This window comes from Propithecus coquereli, unplaced genomic scaffold (genome assembly GCF_000956105.1).
Source record: "Propithecus coquereli isolate 6110/MARCELLA unplaced genomic scaffold, Pcoq_1.0 Scaffold84, whole genome shotgun sequence".
Classification (NCBI taxonomy): domain Eukaryota; kingdom Metazoa; phylum Chordata; class Mammalia; order Primates; family Indriidae; genus Propithecus; species Propithecus coquereli.
Window position 1 is genome coordinate 2517466 of NW_012154618.1, and position 20861 is coordinate 2538326.

Sequence of the window (20861 nt, forward strand, 5' to 3'; positions counted from 1 at the left end):
TATCACAGACAGTAATGTGTCCCTAACTTCCTTTTTCCTTAAAAGTCATATTTCTGGGGACTCATTAATTATCTGGTAAGAATGTGTTCGTTCAAAAACAAAGTTAAAGGAATGGGTCAATGTGCAACTTTATCTGTATGAAGTTATAAGGCATTAATAATGATATGTTAAAACAAATAATTTATGATAAAAATAGATCAAAACTCTCTTAAAAATATCTCAACTGAGACAATCAAAGAAGAGAACAAAGATCATATTTACCGCACATGTATGCTTTAAGCTCATACTGTGATGAAAAAACTTCTTTTTTTGGCTTACAACAGACCTTATGCCTTGAATGGCAGGTGTCCTTACACAACCACGGACTGAAGCTTAAGTTCTGTCTAAAGTTACTGTGAAATTTACACATTCATGTGTGCTACTAATAAAGACAGAAAAAGTTAGTTGAACTATCTGGTACTATTATTATTAGTATTCAGTGCAAATTATCTTATGATAATATTCTTTCCTATAGTGTGGGCTTCAGTCTTGTGCCAAACTGCAGCATAGATTACAATGTCATGGTCCAAATGATGATCAATGACTTAGCTAGTATGCAGCCAGAACAAAGGAATTTGTTTACAATAAAAAAGTAAGTAGCATAGCTTTATTTTAACATCAGTTGCTAGAACTGTGCAATGGGTGTCTTGGTATCGAGAGGCAGATATAGAGTTTTCTTTCATAAGTTACAGTAATGGTGAGGATGGGAAGTGGGGGCCGTGGCGACGGGTTGCTGGCGAGCTTGCTAAAACACATACCTGAGCTCTACTGGAGCCATGCAACCTTGCTCTGTATCAGTTATCTGCAAAGGCTGACTGAACAAAATTGCCTTCATCATGCAAGCACTGCTATCTGCGCTACAGTAATAAAGAAACACGCTGATAGATACAACGGCTTCAAGTGACAAGCAATCACCAGGAATCTGCAGTGAAATTGTCGGCTGATTGGAAATGTTCTCAATGTCTCCAGATGGTATCTGCCCTTGAAGAAGCCATTCATTGCCTAGAAAATAAAAAAGTAAATTATTAAGACTTCGTAAGAAGATAAGGAGGAAATCAGAAAAATCTTATGAAGACTTTATTAATTCAATCAAGAAATATTTATCAAAAGCCTCTAAGTACCAGGCGTTGTGTTCTGTGGGAAGCACATAAATACAATATAAATGAGATATAATGACCACCCATGAGAAGTTCCGACTCTGATGATCATTTTATCTAATTATTATAATTCTTCTTTTGTTTGGACACTGTTAAATAAGTTATAAATTTATTTCTATTGAAATCAAGCTGAATATTACAAATATGGCTACAGAGCCTTAATCTCTAAAGTTAAAAATGAAACCCAGTAAGTTTAGAAATAAACAGGACACTTAAGAAAATAGATCATTTTTACCAAATAGATAAAAGTCTTCAGGGATATAACATAAAAACTTACAAAACAAGCTTTAGGGAATACAAATGTATGTACAACTCTGTAGTGACTCTGTAAATGAAATAATGATGAATTATTGAATATCCAAAAATAGTAATAAAAAAAAAATCCACAGATTTCTTTAGAAACAGATACCATTGCATATAAATATACTCCATGGGCTCAAACAATATAAATACTTAGAGATTTTATATACCTCATTTTAATACATAAAATTCTTCCTAGACTTAAATACACAGATTATCTATATAACAAAAATCTAATAAACCACTAAAAATTTTTAAGCCTAATATTAAAATTTACTTTAAATGTCTTCATTTATCTCTAGCCTTCTCTCGGAAGGAGCACACATGTCGTACTGAGGGAGCACAGACTTCCACTGACATTTAGCCTAAGAGGGTGGCAGATACCAAGAGCCGGCATTTGGGGAACATGTCTTCAGTACAGCACACTGAACATGATCCAACGACTCATCAGTGACTTGGGGCATCTGTACAAAACCTGGGTCATATACTGAGTGGTGACAAAATGCCACGTCTATTCTTTAGCTTTGCTGTCTCTTTCCTCTGTTCTCAGGATGAGTCACCAGACTCAGAGTATCTGCCTCCATCAGTCCTCTTGCTTTAGTCCTTTGGCTTATTACTTCTAACGTTGTGTTGATTGCAGAATCAAATTTGAGAAAAATATGTTAAGTAAGAGTAAGGAGAAGGTGAGAGGTAAGAATCTGAAGAGTTAAATGCAGAGCTTTTTATATAGAACTATTTAAATAATTCTTTTAAAATTCTCTTCAAAATTCTTTGGCTTTCTTTGCTTATTCCTGGACAGGAGCATCTTTTATTTAATGCTTGATTTTGCTAAAGAGATTAGTAGAGAACTTCTATTTTAAGTCAAACAAGAAAAGTAATAAACGGTGCTATTTTAAAATATGTCCAAATCTAGAAATAAAACAGAAAATGTTTCTTTAGATATTTTTCATATACATCACACATACGATCTGTGAAGTTATAATATATGTTGGTGCTTTTATGCTGCCTTTTTTTGGCTTAAAACTTTCACATATTCTAACCACTTTAAGATACAGACCAAAATTCAGTTAAAAATAAATGTTTCTGTTTCTAAATAGCCAGCCAAGAAGAGAAAATGTCCTTTAGCCATAAGTGTACAAATGTACTCTATAAAATAAATAATTTTCAAAAAACCCTAAATTACTAGGATTCTTGCCTGAAAACTTATTTGCCCCTATATAATAAAAATGGAGCTAATATCTAACACAAGTGATAAAATAGCTAAGTATTTTCCCTACAATCTACTTCACTTTCCTTTAATACTACCTGTATTTTATATCCCAATAATATGCCAATATTAATTTGTGTGTGACAATGCAGAGTTAAAATAAGCATGTTAATTTGTCAACATCCCAGTTTAAAAACCAATCCACTGCTATTTAATTACACAGAGAAATTAAATTAGTGATGTCCACTTGATGCAATCTTTCAGACTTTATGGACACAAAACAGTTAAACTGGCAGTCTAGGACTTGCTCTGAACCTACTACAGAAGGCTGTGGAGTGGCCAGGGTTTGAGTACTCTTCTGTCGACAAAGCTCCAAACATCCTAGTACTACACATGGTCGGCCCTCTCCCTTGTGGGGAGGGAAAGGAGGGCTGTTTCGCCACAGGCTCAGTCAATCACCCCAGAACCAGCTTCCCAAACTCTAACTAGCAGTTCTTCCCAGCTAGTATATCAAGATCTTTTTGTCCTCTTGGTTTGGACCCTGAGTTAATAGTTGCAGGCCAGTAGCTGCTGCCCTGAGAATGTACGAAGGTAAAAAGGCGTGAAGCTAGGATTTGGGTCACATACACAAGAAAAGTGTGTGAGAGGGTATGAGGGAGGAGGAGTTGGGGAGCAAACGGAAACTTGAGTGAGAAAGTGTGAAAGAGCGTGGGAGACTAGGACAGAGGAAGACCGTTAGAGACAAGAGAACATAATTTAGACATTCAGGACCACTAATATCTCACTCTAAAATTATTGCCCATTATGTTAGAGATGATGGAAAACACTACTATGAGGCAAGCAGTACATTTCCTTATCACCAATTAATGCAATAAGGAGCTAGTTCACACTGTGATTCACACACATAGAAGAAAGGGAGAAATCCATACAGGCGGCTGGAAGGAAGAGGTATAGAAAAAGATTAAATAAGAAGGCTCCACTTTATTTCTCTATTTCAGACTTTTTAACTCCAAGACGTTCTTTTTGGGAACAAAAACAGAATGAAGAACAAGGTTAGAATAAAGGGAAGAGGTATAAGAAGACCTATATTCTAAGAAACAGTGCTGACCACCGACATATAACTTCTGGTGAGTTGCACTGTTCTTTAATAAAAGGGAAGTAAGAATCCTGAAGACTAGAGAAAACTGCTAAAGTGGAGTCAGACCTAGATTCACTGTTTTACATAATCTTGCAAATCTTGCCCAATTAGAGTAAGAATATCACATAACAAATGAAAAAAAATTACTAGATTGAACATTGAGAATTTGTGAAATATTTGCATCTGCAGATTATTCTCATACCATCAGCTGATAGAAACCAGCAACTGGGTGCTCCGTCAGTTAGCTTTGCTCCTGAAGGGAGTTCTAATCTCAGTTTGAACTGAAGAGTCTGGCCCGGACACGCAGTCATGGGGGAAAGCCCAATGCTTGGAGCAGATTTAGGCAGTTTGGGTAGTGTCCTCTGTTTTTCTGCTGGGAATGGGCCATCTACCACAGCATTTTCAGATGTGATGATGGGAAGCTAGGAAAAAGAAAAACTGTTATTAAAACACAAGTACTTTATAGATTTGTAGAGTTGGAGAGCTTATTTTTAGACTTTAGTAGAAAAATTAAGCTCTACATCAATGAAACTAATTGCCATTCTAGTCTGAATTAGAATGTGTTTACTTAGATGCCCTAAAGATTATTTTGTAGGTGCAGAAACATAGTTCATTTTAGCAAAAAAAAATTACCAAGACTTATGAATGAGACAGAATTAATTGTCCAATGGTTACAGATGGCAGGAAATTAAAGCAAAACTTTATAAATTTAAATGTAGTGGACATACATTCTCTTACAACTTTCATTGTCAACTATAAGAAGATGTTATTCATCTTATGTCAGAGATCTATGTAAAAAGAAATGATTACATTATGATAGTAATCTGTGTTTTTTATTTTAAAATGTATACCTTGCAAATTAGTAGACTTCTAGGAAAAAAAGTCTTGCATTTTCTTCTGGTAAATGTAATACATCAAGAGGTAGCTTGTAACAGACACTTCTCCTTGAAAATTCTATAAAAGATCATGTCTATATCTTTAAAAATTAATTATAACTTATGTAACTTTCCTCCAATTTATTTTCAATGTCTTGAGAAATGTGGCTTCTAATGCTTTCTTTGGAAGATTATTTGGTAAGGGACTCACCAAGGGAAACAAAACTACACATTAACCTAAGGATCACTGAAAAAACAGAAACAAAAAGCTAAATGTACTACATACATGGTATACGTATGTAGTGTGTGTATGTCCACACACTTAAAATCAGATATGACTACTATCCTTTTTCTTCTCAAAGGCTCATCAAATTCTCTCCAACTTCCATTATCTTTCTCAAACTCTCAGCACAGATGGAATTTTTATTTTAAGAATAACAGGATATCCTTAAAGCAGTCCTGCTGATCTGGATACCAAAACCACAACAGAGGCATCCACTCTACTCTATTGGAGATGGCCTAACCAAAAATGCCTCTGTCAGTGATGTGAGGATCTCAGTTATCATTCTTAAAACCACACCCTTTAACTTATACTTTAAGATTACTTACCACAGAAGTCATTTTTGTTTCTAAATCCATTACTTTAATTTGATGATTATTGGTATCTGCTACATATAACAACCGACCATTCTCTCCAATACATAAGCCTCCTGGTTCATTAAAAGTTGACTCGGTAAAACTGGAACTGATAACATCATTTGTGTCTCCAGTCCCTGCTAATGTTGTACAGTTTTTTGTTTTTGGATCCACAACTTTAATCTAAAAAAGAACAAAAATTTATATATCTGAAGATCTCATGTTTGTAGTATGGAAGGGTGTAGTATTAAGCAAATTAGAGAATTTCTGATTGCCATTAGCATTCACAATAAATCTCACAAAAAGAACAGATATTTCCATATTTTCTTGAAAAGTCGAACATTCAAATTAGTCTTAACGGGAGACTCTATTTTAAGAGCTAAAAACTATGTAAAATCCCTAGTTATATCCTGTCTTCTAGAAGCAATCTTTCAAAAATTATTTCTGGAATTAAAAAAAATTTAAATTGTTTTGCTTTTCTTCACAATGGGACACACTTTAACAACTGAACTTTCTCCTCATGAGCATCTAAGTGTTACCTGAGGATTTGCTACTTTTCTTACATGTAATGATTGCTAGTTACATCTCAACTATATTACATTTATGGTCTCTCATCACAAAGTACCGTATTAATATTTATTACCCACTGATTTTTATGAAAAAGAGAAATGCAATAAAATTGAAACAGTTAAACTGACAAAAATGGAAATGCTGCTGAAAACAAAATTATTTGCTAACAGGCACTGCAACTACCCAACAGCTCAAAAATGTTCATTTGTTAGTTGACATATCAGTTTCCCTGCTACTTGCCTTCTTATTTACAAATATGTTACTAAGCAGCTTTGATAGGATGTAATTCCCAACTTCTGGCCATAGACAGTGGAATTGGTTTGGTGCTTTCCCTAGTTCAGGGTATCATCATAACCTCTTAACAAAGAAAGGGCCAAGAAAAGAACAGAACAAGCTGCCATACAGTCGTCGAGGACTGTTATTCCTCTCTATATTTTAGAGTGGCAGTTGTAGGAGGCTCAAAGATCTTTCAGCATTTTAAATACCACATATGAAAAGCAAGGTATCATGTATTATAATTCTGTCAAGACTCACCTTGTGATTGTAGGAGTCTGCCACGTAAAGTAAGTTCCTTTTCTTGTCCCACGTTACTCCAAGGGGGTGCTGAAGCTTTGCATTGATTCCTACTCCATCAACATCACCAAAAGCAAATAAATTCTTTTATTTTTTTTAAAAAGAAAGAAACAGCAATTATTACAATTTTTATAGTGCTTTGTTAGAATATAAAGTGAAAATTAAGACAGTTGTATACGCTATTTAAGTTAAAAGGGGAAAAGTTCTGGTTTTCATATAAATAGGGCTGGGTACTTAACTCAGATTACAAAAAAATGATAGAATTTTGAACCGTATTAGTTTGTGGTGCTTTGTAGTTTTACTCACCACAGTCACACATCGGGTCAGCAAGGGGTTAGGTTTGCTGGTCAGATGTTCTTTCCACCCCACTGTCCAGTATCTAATTTATACTTTTCTCTTCTCTCCAATGATCAATATTTCATCCTCCCTTTCTCCCTGAAGCCTCAACATTTATATGCAATCAAGTAGAGTCAATTTACTTTCCTTAGATGGTTTGTTACTTGTGTTTCTTCATATTCACATTTACTTTGGTTTGACTTCCATCTGAACTCATGGATAGGCCAAAATGATCTCTCTCAAATCTTATTAATTTTAAATAATTCAGGGAATTGTCAGCTTGGTCAGTGTCTGAGCACACAGCACAAGAGTGCCTGTCATTACCATGGGATCTCTTTCTCCTCCTACGAGGTGCTTCACTGCTCCATCTTTCAGTGAGACGGTTCTCACCGTACTGCTCTCACTATCTGCTACAAATAGGCAGCTCCAGGGATCTTCAGAGGCCAGGGAAAGGCCTGAAGGTTGGGCAAAACCCGCCTTGTGAGGATATGCATTGTTTCGATTTTCTTCATTTCCACTTCCAGCAAACCGAAGGCAAGTTCCTTTTTTTAACTCACTGAAAAAGACAAGTTCATAGGCAGAGTCAACATGTGGTATGTTGCCAATTCAGTTATTACATAAATGAATGTACGTGATCAAATGAAAAGTGATAAACACTGGGGAAAAAAACAAACAAAACTAGTGATCCTGGCCTACTTAAATTGTGCAAGTCAGCTTTTACTGTCATTTTTCCAGTCATTAACTTATTTAGCCACTGTGTAGGCACCTTTCTACTTTTCTTTGACACACACAAAACCGAAACTACTCTCAAAGGCCAGATAGGAAGTCCCCAACAAGGTCAGAATTATAAGGTAAATCAGATCATTGATGACATAGTTATTTTCCCACGTTCTTAACTTCTTCTTGGCTTCAATATTTTAATAATATTAGGTTCTAAAAGGGAACTAAAAAGATCATGTAGCTTTTGATAGTTTAAAGCTTAAATTTTCATTAAAAATGTTTTGTGACTAGCAAAAGGAATTAAAGAATAGTTTCTGAAAGACAGATCAGGCATCACCATTTTAAGAAAATGATATTGGATGATTATGCTGCTTTAACTAATCGATTGTACAAATCAATTTCTTAGATACGGTAGAGAAATTTCTATTTAAAGGACTATTGCAATGATTCTTTTTATAATGCAGAGAAGTTTTACACCTTGGTTTCTAAGTTTATGACAGAGGGACTGTAAGGAGGATACTGTATTGTGTTATGTTGAGGGAAGGGAAGAAGCTGACTTAGGATGCAAAATGAAAGACTACATGTATATCATTTCCAAATATGGTACAACACGCAAAAGTCTAACAGGACCATCACTTATTGGTTGATATGTTCCTCACGCTAAGTTAGGCAGGAAGCAGCGAACAGAGGCAAAGAGATACAGCATGTATAAAATATGGCCACTTTTCATGGAATTTATAGAAATAAGCTAGCTAGAAAAATACATGTACTAACTAATATGCAAAACAAATAAACTGAAAGGTAATTACTATAAGGAGTCTTAGCACTTTAAAAAAAGAGTTCTGTTAATTAAATAAAAGAGTGGAGAGAAACAGTGATTTTTAAAACATTAGGGGTCATTACCACCTGAAGATCAGTAATAAATAAAGCTAACATATCCTTAAAATTAAGAGGCAGGTCCATGTTACCTGAGGGACCATTTTCCTATCATGAATGACAGTGACAGCTCTACTTGTTAGGAAATCTAGGGAGCTCTTGACCATCTATGTTCAAATCAGCCATCACCCAGAACAGCATATTCTGGCAACCTCTGTTACTTCTGTTTGCTATTTATAATCATGCCTCACCAAAATCTTACCGGTAACCTCACTGTTGAGGTTATTATTATCTCTTGCCTGGATGATAGCAACAGTCTCCTCAATGGTATCTGTGTCCAGTCTTGTCCCACTAGAGTGCTGCCAGCATTCTTTCAAAAACACAAATCTAATCATGTCACGTCCCAGTCTAAAACTTTCTAAAAGGTTTGTAGAATGTCCAAATCTCTTAAAAGAACTCACAAGGCACTGCATAATCTGGCTTCTACTGACATCATTAGTGTCAACTCCTGCCTGGAAAACCTCCCACTCCTCTCAGGGCTCAGTTTAGCAGCCTCTTCCAGGAAGCCTTCCTCGACACCTCAAACCTTAGTGACATTGGGTGTTTCTCTTACTCATGTAAGGAACAATTTTAATTAAGTCACTATTGCAGTGATTCCTTTTACACACACTACTTTTAAATTGCTTGCTGATCTGATTTTTCTTCTGTAAGTCCACTGAGGACAGCAACCACATCTTTTCATTTTATCCTTAACACAGTGAGCATATCATTTTCATCTCTGTTGCCTAGCGTAGTGCCTCGCATATAGTATGTTTAATAAATATTTGTTAATGATTCAATGTTATAAAACATAAATGTGTTCCAAAGCAACATGCACGCATATACACACTATTTGGAAAATCTGATATTTTGGATTATCTATATAACTGCTCCTTTCTACCAACAAATGTAGCTGAGATGACCACTTCCTACGGTTATTTGACAGCCTTTCTGGTTTAACTTTCTATCATTTATTTATTCTGCAAACCCTTACTGAGCTCTTACTGTGTCCTAGATACTGTGCTAGGTACATGGTCCCTTCCTTTAACAGACAGTCTAGTAGGAGGGAATAGTTAAAAATAAGTGCAATCAAAAAGAGAGGGAGGGAGAGCGAGGGCAGGCAAACTTATCAGTGCAGTGATGTAACTTCATACCGGGTACAGTGAGGTCATAGGGAAGAGTATGGTCAGTTCTGCCTGGGGGGTTAGGGGAAAGAGGAAAGGCGCTATGGAAAAGATAGGAGAAACTCTGTAGACACTAACCTTTCATCTTTATATCCCCAACAGTGGTAGCAAAGCCACCTATGTTTACTGTATATGCCAGGCACTATGCTGAGCTCTTCTGACATCAAAACAAGCCTATAACATAATATAAATAAGGAAAGTGAGGCTTAGGAAGTTAAAGTGGATTTCCTAAACTCACACAGATAGTAAGTGGCAGAGCCAGGATTCAATCTCAGGCCTGACTACAAAACCTGAGTTATTAACCACCCTGCCATGTGGTACTCACCTATTTGAATGAATGAATGGAGATATTTGAGCTATGTCTTAGAAGATAAGGGCCCACCAAATATTCCTAGTGCTCTTTCTGGATGTTCAGGAGGATTGTTCTTACCTACCTTGAAGTTAGGTATGGCCATAAAACTTACTCTGGCTGATGAATTGTGAGCAGAAGTGATGTGTATCATTTCTGAGTAGAAGTTTTAAGAGCCAGTAAGTGACTTACCACCTCTTTCTCTCATTCTGCCAGGATGACTGGCAAAGCTCCAGACAGTGGCTATTTCATCAGCTGGGGCAGCAGAATAGTGCTCCCCAGTGAACCTATGTGAGTGAGCAAGAAATAAGCCTGGTTTTAAACCACTGAGAACCTGGGCTCTCTGTTATGGTAGCATAACCTAGCATATCCTGACTAGTACAGTGGGAGCTGTGTGGATACGGTGACTTCGGGAAAGAGAATTCTGTGAACTCCAAGTAGTACAGTCTACTCAAAGAGAGATGCTGCCACTTACTTTTTCTTTGGCAGTTTGCCAGAGTCCAACAGGAGTGCCCATATCTGATGAGTGCCTGCCATGGCAATCCACAGAATGTCATCTCTTTGGACCTCGGGACCTTTATAAAAATAAATAGTAATTATTATATACATATCTGATTAATATAAACACTCTAATTGTCTCAAAATTTTAAATCCAGGGCAGATAACAATATGTTTATAAACCATCTAATAAAACAATATTTGCAATGTTCTAAATGGTTTTTGAAAATTTTGTTTTCCTTGTGAAAGGTTTACTTCTTTAGATTTGTAATTTACCTGCAATAGTTTCAAAGGAATCCAAAGTAGTCTTAATAGCAATACTTACCTCTGCATCTTTGAGCACAATGTTTTTTAAACATCTGATTTATTTTATGTGACAGAAGAAACTGGCTGACACACATTCTCCAAAGAGACTCTTCGCTAGTCAAATACCTAGAGCGAACCGCCTAAGTTATAAGCTTTAGAAATAGGTTCTTTGAACAATTTCCATGAAGAAACCGTACCTTTTAAGAGTTTAAGAAATGTGTATTGACACCACAGTACCAATGAAAACGACTACGTCCCTGCTTAGTCAATGGTATTATTAGCTAAGGAAATGACCAAACAAAACAAAAACTTTAGTAGGTAGTACAAACAAAAGCCATAGAAAGTCCACAAAATGAATAATCTTATTCATTTTAACTTAATTTGGAATGTTTCCCACTCACAATATTCCAAAGCCTTTATTTGTTCAATATTTTTAAAATGCTACACGGAAAACTGTAAATGATTATGTATTCAAGTCCTCTATCCAGTTCTCCCATTTCTCTGACTGGAACCAAATTATTCTTATGGTAACTGTGATAAAACACTAAAAGAAGAGGGCTCCTGAAAGCATTTCTTCATCTAATTCTTTGGCTTTGTAACCAGCTGGGTCTGGATTTGAATTCTAACTGTATCACTTTCTAATTTGTGTGCCTCAATTTCCTCATCTGTAAAATGAGGATTATCATCACTCATTTCATAAGATTTTGGAGAAGAATGAGTAATACAACGTAAGTATAGTGCCTAACATGGTGCCTGGCATGTGTTATATGCTATTCTTCAACTTCTATACCATGCATGCTCCCTCCTTCCTCTTCCTAGGAAGCATATCTCCAATTACTAGCATTCATTCAGATGTTCAAGCTTCTTTCCTGCTCACCCTAATACAATACATACACACATGCACATACCCCGTTATTCTCTAGCCCCTTACCTTATCTGATTTTTCTTTGTAGCATTTATCACTATCTTATATGTTACATATTTATTTATTGCTTTACCGTCTTTCTCCTCTACTGAGCATAAGGTCTGAGGGGCCAGCACATAGCTGTTTTACTCACAGCTCTATCATCAGCGTCTAGAATAGTGCCTGGAACACGGCAAATGCAAATGCTCAGTAAATATTTGTTGAATGAGTAAACTTTCCCCTAGATATCACAAGAGAATTGTTCTCTTTTTTGTAATTATGTCTGTAAGCCCTAAAATTACCCTAATGATGATTGGTATTTCCTAATAGTACCAATGATTCATCACTAATCAAAGAAGTCTGCTATAAATGTGAACCTGTGCCATTATCCCCTAAAACAATGATTCTGAATGGAACTGGCATCTGCCTTAAAAATAGCTTTGGATATTTGACAGCTAATATATTGTATGACAGTACAGTCATGCCAGAACATTCACATATGAATACATTATTTTATTATATGTTACGCTTATTTCTTTATATTTACAAATATGTAAGTATAGGTGGATTATATGATCTATGAATTTCACTTTAGGTATGATAAAGAAGGCTTTTCATAAAGTTTATTATATGAAGAGGATTTAGGATCTGCTAGGGCTGAGAACTTTAAAGTCACACATAAAAATAAAGCCTTTCAACATCTCTTAAGCTTGTTAGCTTCCACTCCTGATAAAAACTCAGCAAACAAGGATCAGAAAGCAACTTATTTAATCTTACAAAGGATATTTGCAACAGAATCTATAGCAAACATCCTATATATTAGTGAAATACTGCAAACATTCTCCCTAAGAATGAAAATGAGACAAAGATACCTACTATCAACACTTCTATTTAGCACATATAGAGGGCCTAGTTTGTGCAACAAAGTAGGAAAAAGAAGCAAAAAGCCTAAAGATTAGAAATAAAACTGTAATTATTAGAAGATGACAAAATTATGTGCATAGAAAATCTTAAAATTTTAGAGAGAAACTACTAAGATTCATGCATGAATTCTGTAATGTTTTTGGGTATAAGCTCAATAAGCAGGAATAATTTTATTTATTGGTTTATACCAACAAACAAATAGCAAACAAAATTTATGATGACATTAAAACACATCAAAACACCTAAGGGTTAATTTAATAGGCGATGTATAAGCCCTCTACACCAAGAATCATTATTAAGAGAAATAACCATAGATTTTTATAAAACTTATCTACATTGAGAAGTCAGCCCTGGCCAATGTTAAGACCTTATAGATAAGAAGACTGCAAGGTTGACCAAGAAAATTAAAATAAAAGGACTCCACCCTTTCAGCTTCTCAGGTAACAAAACCTGGAGTCATCTTTAATTCCTCCTTTCTCCCACATGTCACACATGATCCATTAATAAATCTTGTCGCCTCCTCATTCAAAACACATTCAGAATCTGGTCAGGCATGGTGGCTCACACCTGTAATACCAGCACTTTGGGGGGCCAAGACGGGAGGATCTCTCGAGCCCAGGAGTTTGAGACCAGCCTGGGCAACATAGCAAGACCCTGGCTCTACAAAAAAAAAATATATATATATCCAGAATCTGACCATTTCTTACCACCTCCATCTTGACCTAAGTCACCATCCAGATTACTGCAAGGATTACCTCCTAACTGGTCTGCTACCCTGTTCCCACCTGAATACAGCCTCTTTATTTCTCTTTCACATGAATGTCCTACTCTAAGAAAATCCAGGAAGGATGAGTAGGGCAAATTTAGCTCTAAGTCTTAGGAACAAAAACATCTGCTTTTCTTAGTCTGCTTTTAGAGGCTCTGTCTTGGCAAAGAAGAGCTATGTTGGTGTGTATCTTAGTGAAAGATCAAATTTAATTCCATTATCTAGTTCTCTAAACAGGTCAGTCTAGCTCAGCTCAGGATTACTATACGAAGGCAAAATCTTCACAGTAATAAAGTGCGAGCGTTTGTTTCTTGGACTCTGTGTACTTATTTCCTTTAGATACCTGAGGAAGGAGGAAAAAGTATAGAAACAGGCTGTGTCAAGTCAGGATCCAGGTGTTTGGGATTTTACATACCAATTAATGATGAGGATGGTGGTGATATTGATAACTGCCCAGGAAACTTCCTACATTTAAGGCACTGAGCTAATCACTTGACACTGATTATTTCTTTTAACAGCCTTAAGAAGTCTTATTATCATCATCTTCATTTTATAAAGAAATTAAAATTCAAAGAGGTTAATTTGCTGAAATTCACACAGCTACACCTTGAATATGAATTCATTAGTGACTCTGACTCCAGATTACTGATGTTTTGGTAAGAATGAAAGAGCTACAGAAGTGAGCATGTGCGGTTCCAGTTCTCTGCTTGGTACTTTTTCTCCCTCCCTTCTGGTCTCTGACCTATGGACTTAACTCTGGTATCAAGTACCCTAGTACATTTTTGTGTGTGATCAAAGATAGGGATCTGATCAAATGAACCCATCACTTCCTCCTCCAGGATGTGTAGCTAGGTTCACCCTTATGCCCTTCTATAGCCCCTGGAAATGGTCTATGGTTGGATAATCTCTTAAAAGTATATTTTCTAGTCCCTTGCCTTCCCATTTTTGGTTTGGTTCAGATTATCAGCATCTTTGTGAGATTGATGACAAAATTTATTTTATAGCAAACACTTACATAGTACTTTCTATGGACCAGGCACTGTTCTAAGGGCTTTCTATATATATATATTAACTCTCATAATTCTCATTATAAACCTTTAAGGTAGGTACTAGGTATTATTTGTATCTTCAATTTAAATGAGGCAACTGAGGCATAAAGAGGCTATGGAACTTGTCCAAAGTCACACGACTACTAACATGTGACACTAAAAACCCTCTAGAGTCCATTCTCATAGCCACCTTGCCAGACCACCTCTCAAGCAGTTTTTACCCTGTCCAATTGTTTCCCTGAGCGCTGAAGAGTTTGTTCTTGCAAACAAAATGAGTTAAAAAAATAAAAAAAAAAAAGGTGGCCTGTCATTTATAATATCTGTCAAACTAGTGATAGTCATATTAATAATTTATACTGTTCATCTTGGAGTTTGGACTCTAAAGCACACAATTGCATTACTGGGCAGGGGTATTATACCATTAATAGTTTTTTTTTTCTTCTAACAAGAATGCGGTAATCATGAACATCTCAATTTTAAATTAAGAGTGCATTTAGTATTATTGACTTTCAACAGTCACAAATTGAAAATTTTTAAGAAAGGACAATGCCAAAAACTGAAAAGTTTTTGGAAGTATTTTTAAAGGTACACCCCCTCATAATTATCAATAAAGATTAGAGAAAAAGTTTCAGAAAACAGGAATAAAATCAACAAAATACAAAATGAAAATTACCTGAAATTCAGCTTTTAAAAATTCTGTGTTATTTTAAGCAACTATGACTAGAACCCCCTTAATAGCATCTGTGAAATCCTCCATCAGTGTAAATACATTTGTTTCCACGCAGTCTCTAAGCTCCTATGAAGCAAAGCCTTAAGCGAGAGGGAAAGCAACAAAGTCTGTGGCACAGGAAAAGATCCATTACAGCTGGGGAAAGAGCAGATGAAAACATTCTCTACAGACACCACGTAGAGTTCTTATTCTTATGGAGAAGCAGAACACTCCCCAAACCAATCACAGACACAAGATAAAAGTTTAGCTGCTACAAAGAGGAGGAACAGGAACAAAAAACTCCCCACATCCTTTCCTTGAGGCCCAGGCACCCTACTCTGGGTCCTCAGACTGAGGCTGGACCCACCACTGAGAAAACTGTCCAGCACCTAGGCCCTGCACTGAGGCAAAGTCAGAAGGCAACAGCAGCCTATCTAGAGGGATTTGAAAGCTTTGCTGCCCTGACAGTAACCATAGCAATAATAAAACCCAGGCCCAGTTCAGCTTCACACCAAATTGACTCAACCTCTCATAATAATGGCATAAATATTATTTATCTCAGCCTCTATAATTCTACACAAGATGATTAACATATAATAAACAATGAGAAGACTCACATAAAAGAAAAAGAACTACTCATTTTCAAGTGACAAAGGAATGAACAGAATCAAACTCAGAGATGACCTGAAATTTGGAACTAACAGACACAGATTTTGAAACAACTATGCACAGTATGTTAAAGAATCTAGAGAAAACAGTGGCCAATACACCTAAACAGATGGGGAATTTCAGCAGAGAGATGGATCTGTAAAAAAGAGCAAAATAGAAATGGTAGATAAAAAGGCATAATATTGGAGATGAATAATTCCTTCAACAGGCTCATCAGTTGGCTAGACACAGCTGAGGAAAGATCAGTGAAGATGAATCAATAGAAATTACCAAACCAACACAAAATGAAAAAAAGAAGAGTGAAATAAAAAGAATACCATATGTAAGAGTTGTTGGATATAATATAACAAAATTTAACGCATGAGTAACTGAGGTCCCATAAAGAATTGAAAGAGAGAAAGGGGCAGAAAAAAATACTTGAAGCATGAGGGTTTCTTGAAAATAACGAAGAACATCACATCACAGATTCAAGAACTCCAAACAGGATAACTCTATCAGTCAAACTGCTGAAAACCAAAGATAAAATCTTGAAGGCAACCAGAGGAAAAAATACCCTGCACCTGTAAGGAAAGAAGGAAAAAATTAAAGCAGACCTCTTGTGGAAAACTACGTAAGCCAGAAGATAATGGAGCGACACCTTTAAAGTATTAAAAGAAAAAAATGTCAATCCAGACTTACATATGGAGCAAAAATAACTTTCAAAAATGAAAGCTAAATACACTTTCAGACCAGAAAAAAGGCAAGAGAAATAAATCACTGCCAGCAGACTGTGTTATAAGAAACGTTAGAGAAAGTTCTTGAGGCAGAAGCAATGATTCCAGACAAATATTTAGGGCTCTAAGAGAACAGTCACTTTGGAAAAGAGCTTGGCAGTATCTTATAAAATTACATATACCTTTATCATATGACTCAGCAATCTCATTCCTGGGCATTTGTCCAAGAAAAGTAAATACATATTACCACGAAAAACTCGTACACAAATGTTTATGGAGGCTTTATAACTGTCAAAAACTAGACATACCTTAAAAGTCTAACTGGTGAATGAATAAACAAATTGTGGTATAGTGAGATAATGGACTACTACTCAGTAGTAAAGAAGAACAAACCACCGACACATGGAGCAACCGGGATGAACCTCAAAAGCATTACACCAAATGGAGAAAGCCAGACATAAAAGTCCACACTGAGGGACAGGAAAGGATCTCTGTCGCCAGTGACTGGAGTGGTTGTGATGACGGCGAGGGGAGACTGAACCAAGGGTTGTAAGAGAACTCTTCGGGGTGATGGAAATATTCTGCATCTTGATTGTAGCAGTAGTTATAAGACTGTATATACATTTGTCAAAACTCACACAATTATTTACCTAATAAGGATAAATGTATATAAATTACACCTCAATAACCTGACTAAAAAAAAATCTTATTAACACCAGGACAATGTGATAGGGTAGTATAAGAATTTTCTCTCAAATTTTAGATATAAAGATACAACTTTTTATTTTAACAAAATAAACATTTTACTAGTCATACTGCATCAAACATATTCCTTCAAAAGTTTCTGTATCTGATTTTTTTTAAAACAAAAATATTTTTATAGTATTTTATAGCATATTAATGGAAGTCAGAAAAACATATTATCTAAGCACATAAGTACCAACACTGGAGATTATCAGACTAGCATACTAAATAGTTGGATTTCAACCATTAAAGGTTGTGTAAGAACAGCTAAACTTCTATCTAGGGAACATGCTGATTAAAGGGCCACGGAAGGTTAATGGGATTCTGGCACATTATCCTTTCTATAAATGATTCAAAACCAGGTAAAGTCTAAATTACTTAGATACTGACAGGGGTTTTGACCTTTATGATAAAACATCTGTCGGGTTATTGTCTAGTATGAATGAAGTCAACACAGACCTGATACACATTTTAGAAACATGGCAAAGTGCTGAAAAAATGAATTTATTGTAGTAATTATTTTTAGTGCATGATGAAGTTATGACCATATTTAGAATAACAATCAAAAAGGAAAATGAACAAAGATGAAACTCACTTTTGTAAAAATCACTTTATGATAATTATTTTTATGCCTTTATCACTGTAATGACAAAAACAGGTTAAATATTCAATATTTAAAATACGTATACACATGCATTTACATAATACATATATATTTAAAATAATCAGAGGTTATTGTAAGTCCCTTTCCTAGATCTCTTCTTTTTAAATTTTTAATTGATCAATAATTGTTTATATTTATGGGGTACAATGTGATGTTTCGATCTATGTATACACTGTAGAAAGATTCAATAAAGCTAAATAACGTACCCATCATCTTACCAACTTACCATTTTTTTTTTGTGGTGAGAATGTTAAAAATCTGTTTTTTTAGCAATTATGAAATATATAATACATGTAACTGTGGTCACCATGAAGTGTAACAGACCACTAAAACTTATTCCTCCAGTCTACCTGAAATTTTGTACACTTTGATCAACATCTGCCTTTTCCCCATCTCTCCAGTTAACCCTATCCTCTAGTAACTACCTTTCTACTTTGTTTCTGTGAGATCAACTCTTTCATTAACAAATTACAGAAACAAGCAAGATCATATAGTATTTGTCTTTCTATGCCTGGCTTACTTCTCTTAGCATAATGTCCCCCAGTTCTGTCCATGTTGTCATGAATGACAGCATTTCCTTCTTTTTAAAAGCTGTATAGTATTCCGTTGTGTATATATACCACATTTTATACATCTATTCATCTACTGAGGGACACTTATGTTGCTTTCATATCTTGGCTACCGAAATGAACATGAGGATGTAGATACCTTTTTGACCTTGCCATTTCAATTTCTTTGGGTGTATAACCAGAAGTGGGATTGCTGGATCATATGGTAATTCTATTTTTAGTTTTTTGAGGCACCTCCACATTATTTTCCAAAATGACTATGACATTCCCACCAAGAGTATACAAAGGTTCCCTTTTGTTCACACCCTCGCCAACACTTGTTACAATTTCTCTTTTTGACAATAGCCATTCTAACAGATGTGAGGTAATATCTCATTGTGGTTTTAATTTGCATTTCCCTAATGATTAGAGATGAGAATTTTTTCATATATCTCTTGGCCATTTGTATCTCTTTTGAGATATGTCTGTTCATATCCTTTGCCCATTTGTTAATCACCCTATTTGTTTTCTTGCTATAGAGCTGTTTGAATTTCTTATATATTATGGATATTAACCCCTTATAAGATGTATGGTTTGCAAATATTTTCTCCCAATCTATAGGTTGTCTCTTCTCTCTGTTAACTGTTTCCTTTGTTGTGCAGAAGCTTTCTAGTTTGATGAAATCTCAGTCCATTTTTGATTTTGTTGTTTGTGCTTTTGGAGTCCTATCCAAGAAATCATGCATTGCCCAGACCAATGTCATGGAGCTTTTCTACTGTTTTCTTCTAGTTGTTTTATAGTTCGCGGTCTTACGTTTAAGTCTTTTATCTATTTTGAGAGTTGATTTTTGTATATGACATGAAATAAGAGTCCAATTTCACACGTAGATATCCAATTTTCCTAACACCACTTATTCGAGAGACTATCTTTTCCCCATTGTGTATTCTTGGCACCTTTGTCCAAAACCAATTAACTATATAAATTTTCTGGGTTTTCCGTCCTATTCCACTGGTTGATGTGTCCGTTTTTATACCAGTACCATGCTGTTCTGATTACAATAACTTTATAATATATTTTGAAATCAGGGAGTGTGATGCCTCCAGCTTTGTTCTTTTTGCTCAAGATTGCTTTGGCTATTCAGGATCTTTTCTGGTTCCATACAAATTTTAAAATTGCTTTTTCTATTTCCATAAAAAGTGACACTGGAATTTTGATGGAAATTATACTGAATCTGTAGATCACTTTGGGTAACAGGGGCATTTTAACAGTATTAATTCTTCCAATCCATGAACATAGGTTATCTTTACATTTATTTGTCTTTAATTTCTTTCATCAACAGTTTACAGTTTTCAGCGTACAGATCTTTCCACCACCTTGGTTAAATTTACTCTGAAGTATTTTACTTTTTTATGCTATTATAAATGGGATTGTTTTCTTAAATTTTTTGGATAGTTTGTTGTTAGTATGTAGAAACACTAATGAGTTTTGTGTTGATTTTGTAACCTGCAACTTTACTAAATTTATTTATCAGTTCTAACAGTCTTTTGGTGGAGTCATTAGGGTTTTCTATATATAAGATCATGTCATCAGCAAACAGACAATTTTACCTCTTCCTTTCCTATTTGGATGGTTTTTATTTCTTTTTCTTGCCTAACTGCTCTGCCTAGGACTTCCAATGCTATGCTGAATAGAAGTGGCGAGTATATAGTTAACTGTGTATTTATCCTTGTTTTCATTCTCTTTACCTATTTTTTAATGTTTAATTTTTAATTAAATATGCATATGGAATGCATGTTATACATAAAATTTAAATATTAATAACTAAACACCCATGTGCAGACACCAAGCTTAAGAAAGAGAGCATTATTTGAAAACCTCTTACATCCCTCTATGATCATACCCCTCTTCTTTACTCCTACAAGGAACCACTAGTCTAAACATTTGTGTTTTTCATTCTTTTTACTTTTCAGCTTTACTGTGTCTGAATGGGTCTCTGAATGCTTATTTTGTCTTAAATGCTATTGCACTTTCTATAAAAGAAATCATATTGTAGGTTTCTTCTGTAACTTTTTTCACTCAAAATATTCCTTTGATATTTGTCCGTGCTGCTGGACATAGCTGTGGTCTGTTTATCTGCACTATAGAGCAGCCCATTATATAAAAATATCACAATATCTATTTTTCATATTTCCCCCCTAATAATTCTATCTTCTCTCACATTCCTAACTATGTAGAATTTCAGAAATATCCTAAAAAGATTTGAAATATTAAAACGTGTTCAAAAGGAGAGCAATTTTTCTCAGCCACTGTCCCTTTCAAGTTGGTTTATTCCCACATCTGTTTAAATCAGTTGTATAATTATGTAATT

General features: G+C 35.2%; 1 protein-coding gene across 1 annotated transcript in view; it reads right to left on the reverse strand.

The window, feature by feature from the left end:
• Positions 1–622: 622 nt before the first annotated feature.
• Positions 623–20861, reverse strand: part of NHLRC2 (NHL repeat containing 2) — a 53513-nt gene continuing 33274 nt past the window's right edge. Inside the window, exons 6-11 of the mRNA XM_012663878.1 lie at positions 10475–10574; positions 7156–7387; positions 6457–6579; positions 5326–5535; positions 4044–4263; positions 623–1041 (exon numbers count right to left, since the gene is read on the reverse strand). Of these exons, the coding sequence (XP_012519332.1) occupies positions 785–1041; positions 4044–4263; positions 5326–5535; positions 6457–6579; positions 7156–7387; positions 10475–10574 (1142 nt within the window). The 3' untranslated portion in view covers positions 623–784. The remainder of the gene's footprint in view (positions 1042–4043; positions 4264–5325; positions 5536–6456; positions 6580–7155; positions 7388–10474; positions 10575–20861) is intronic.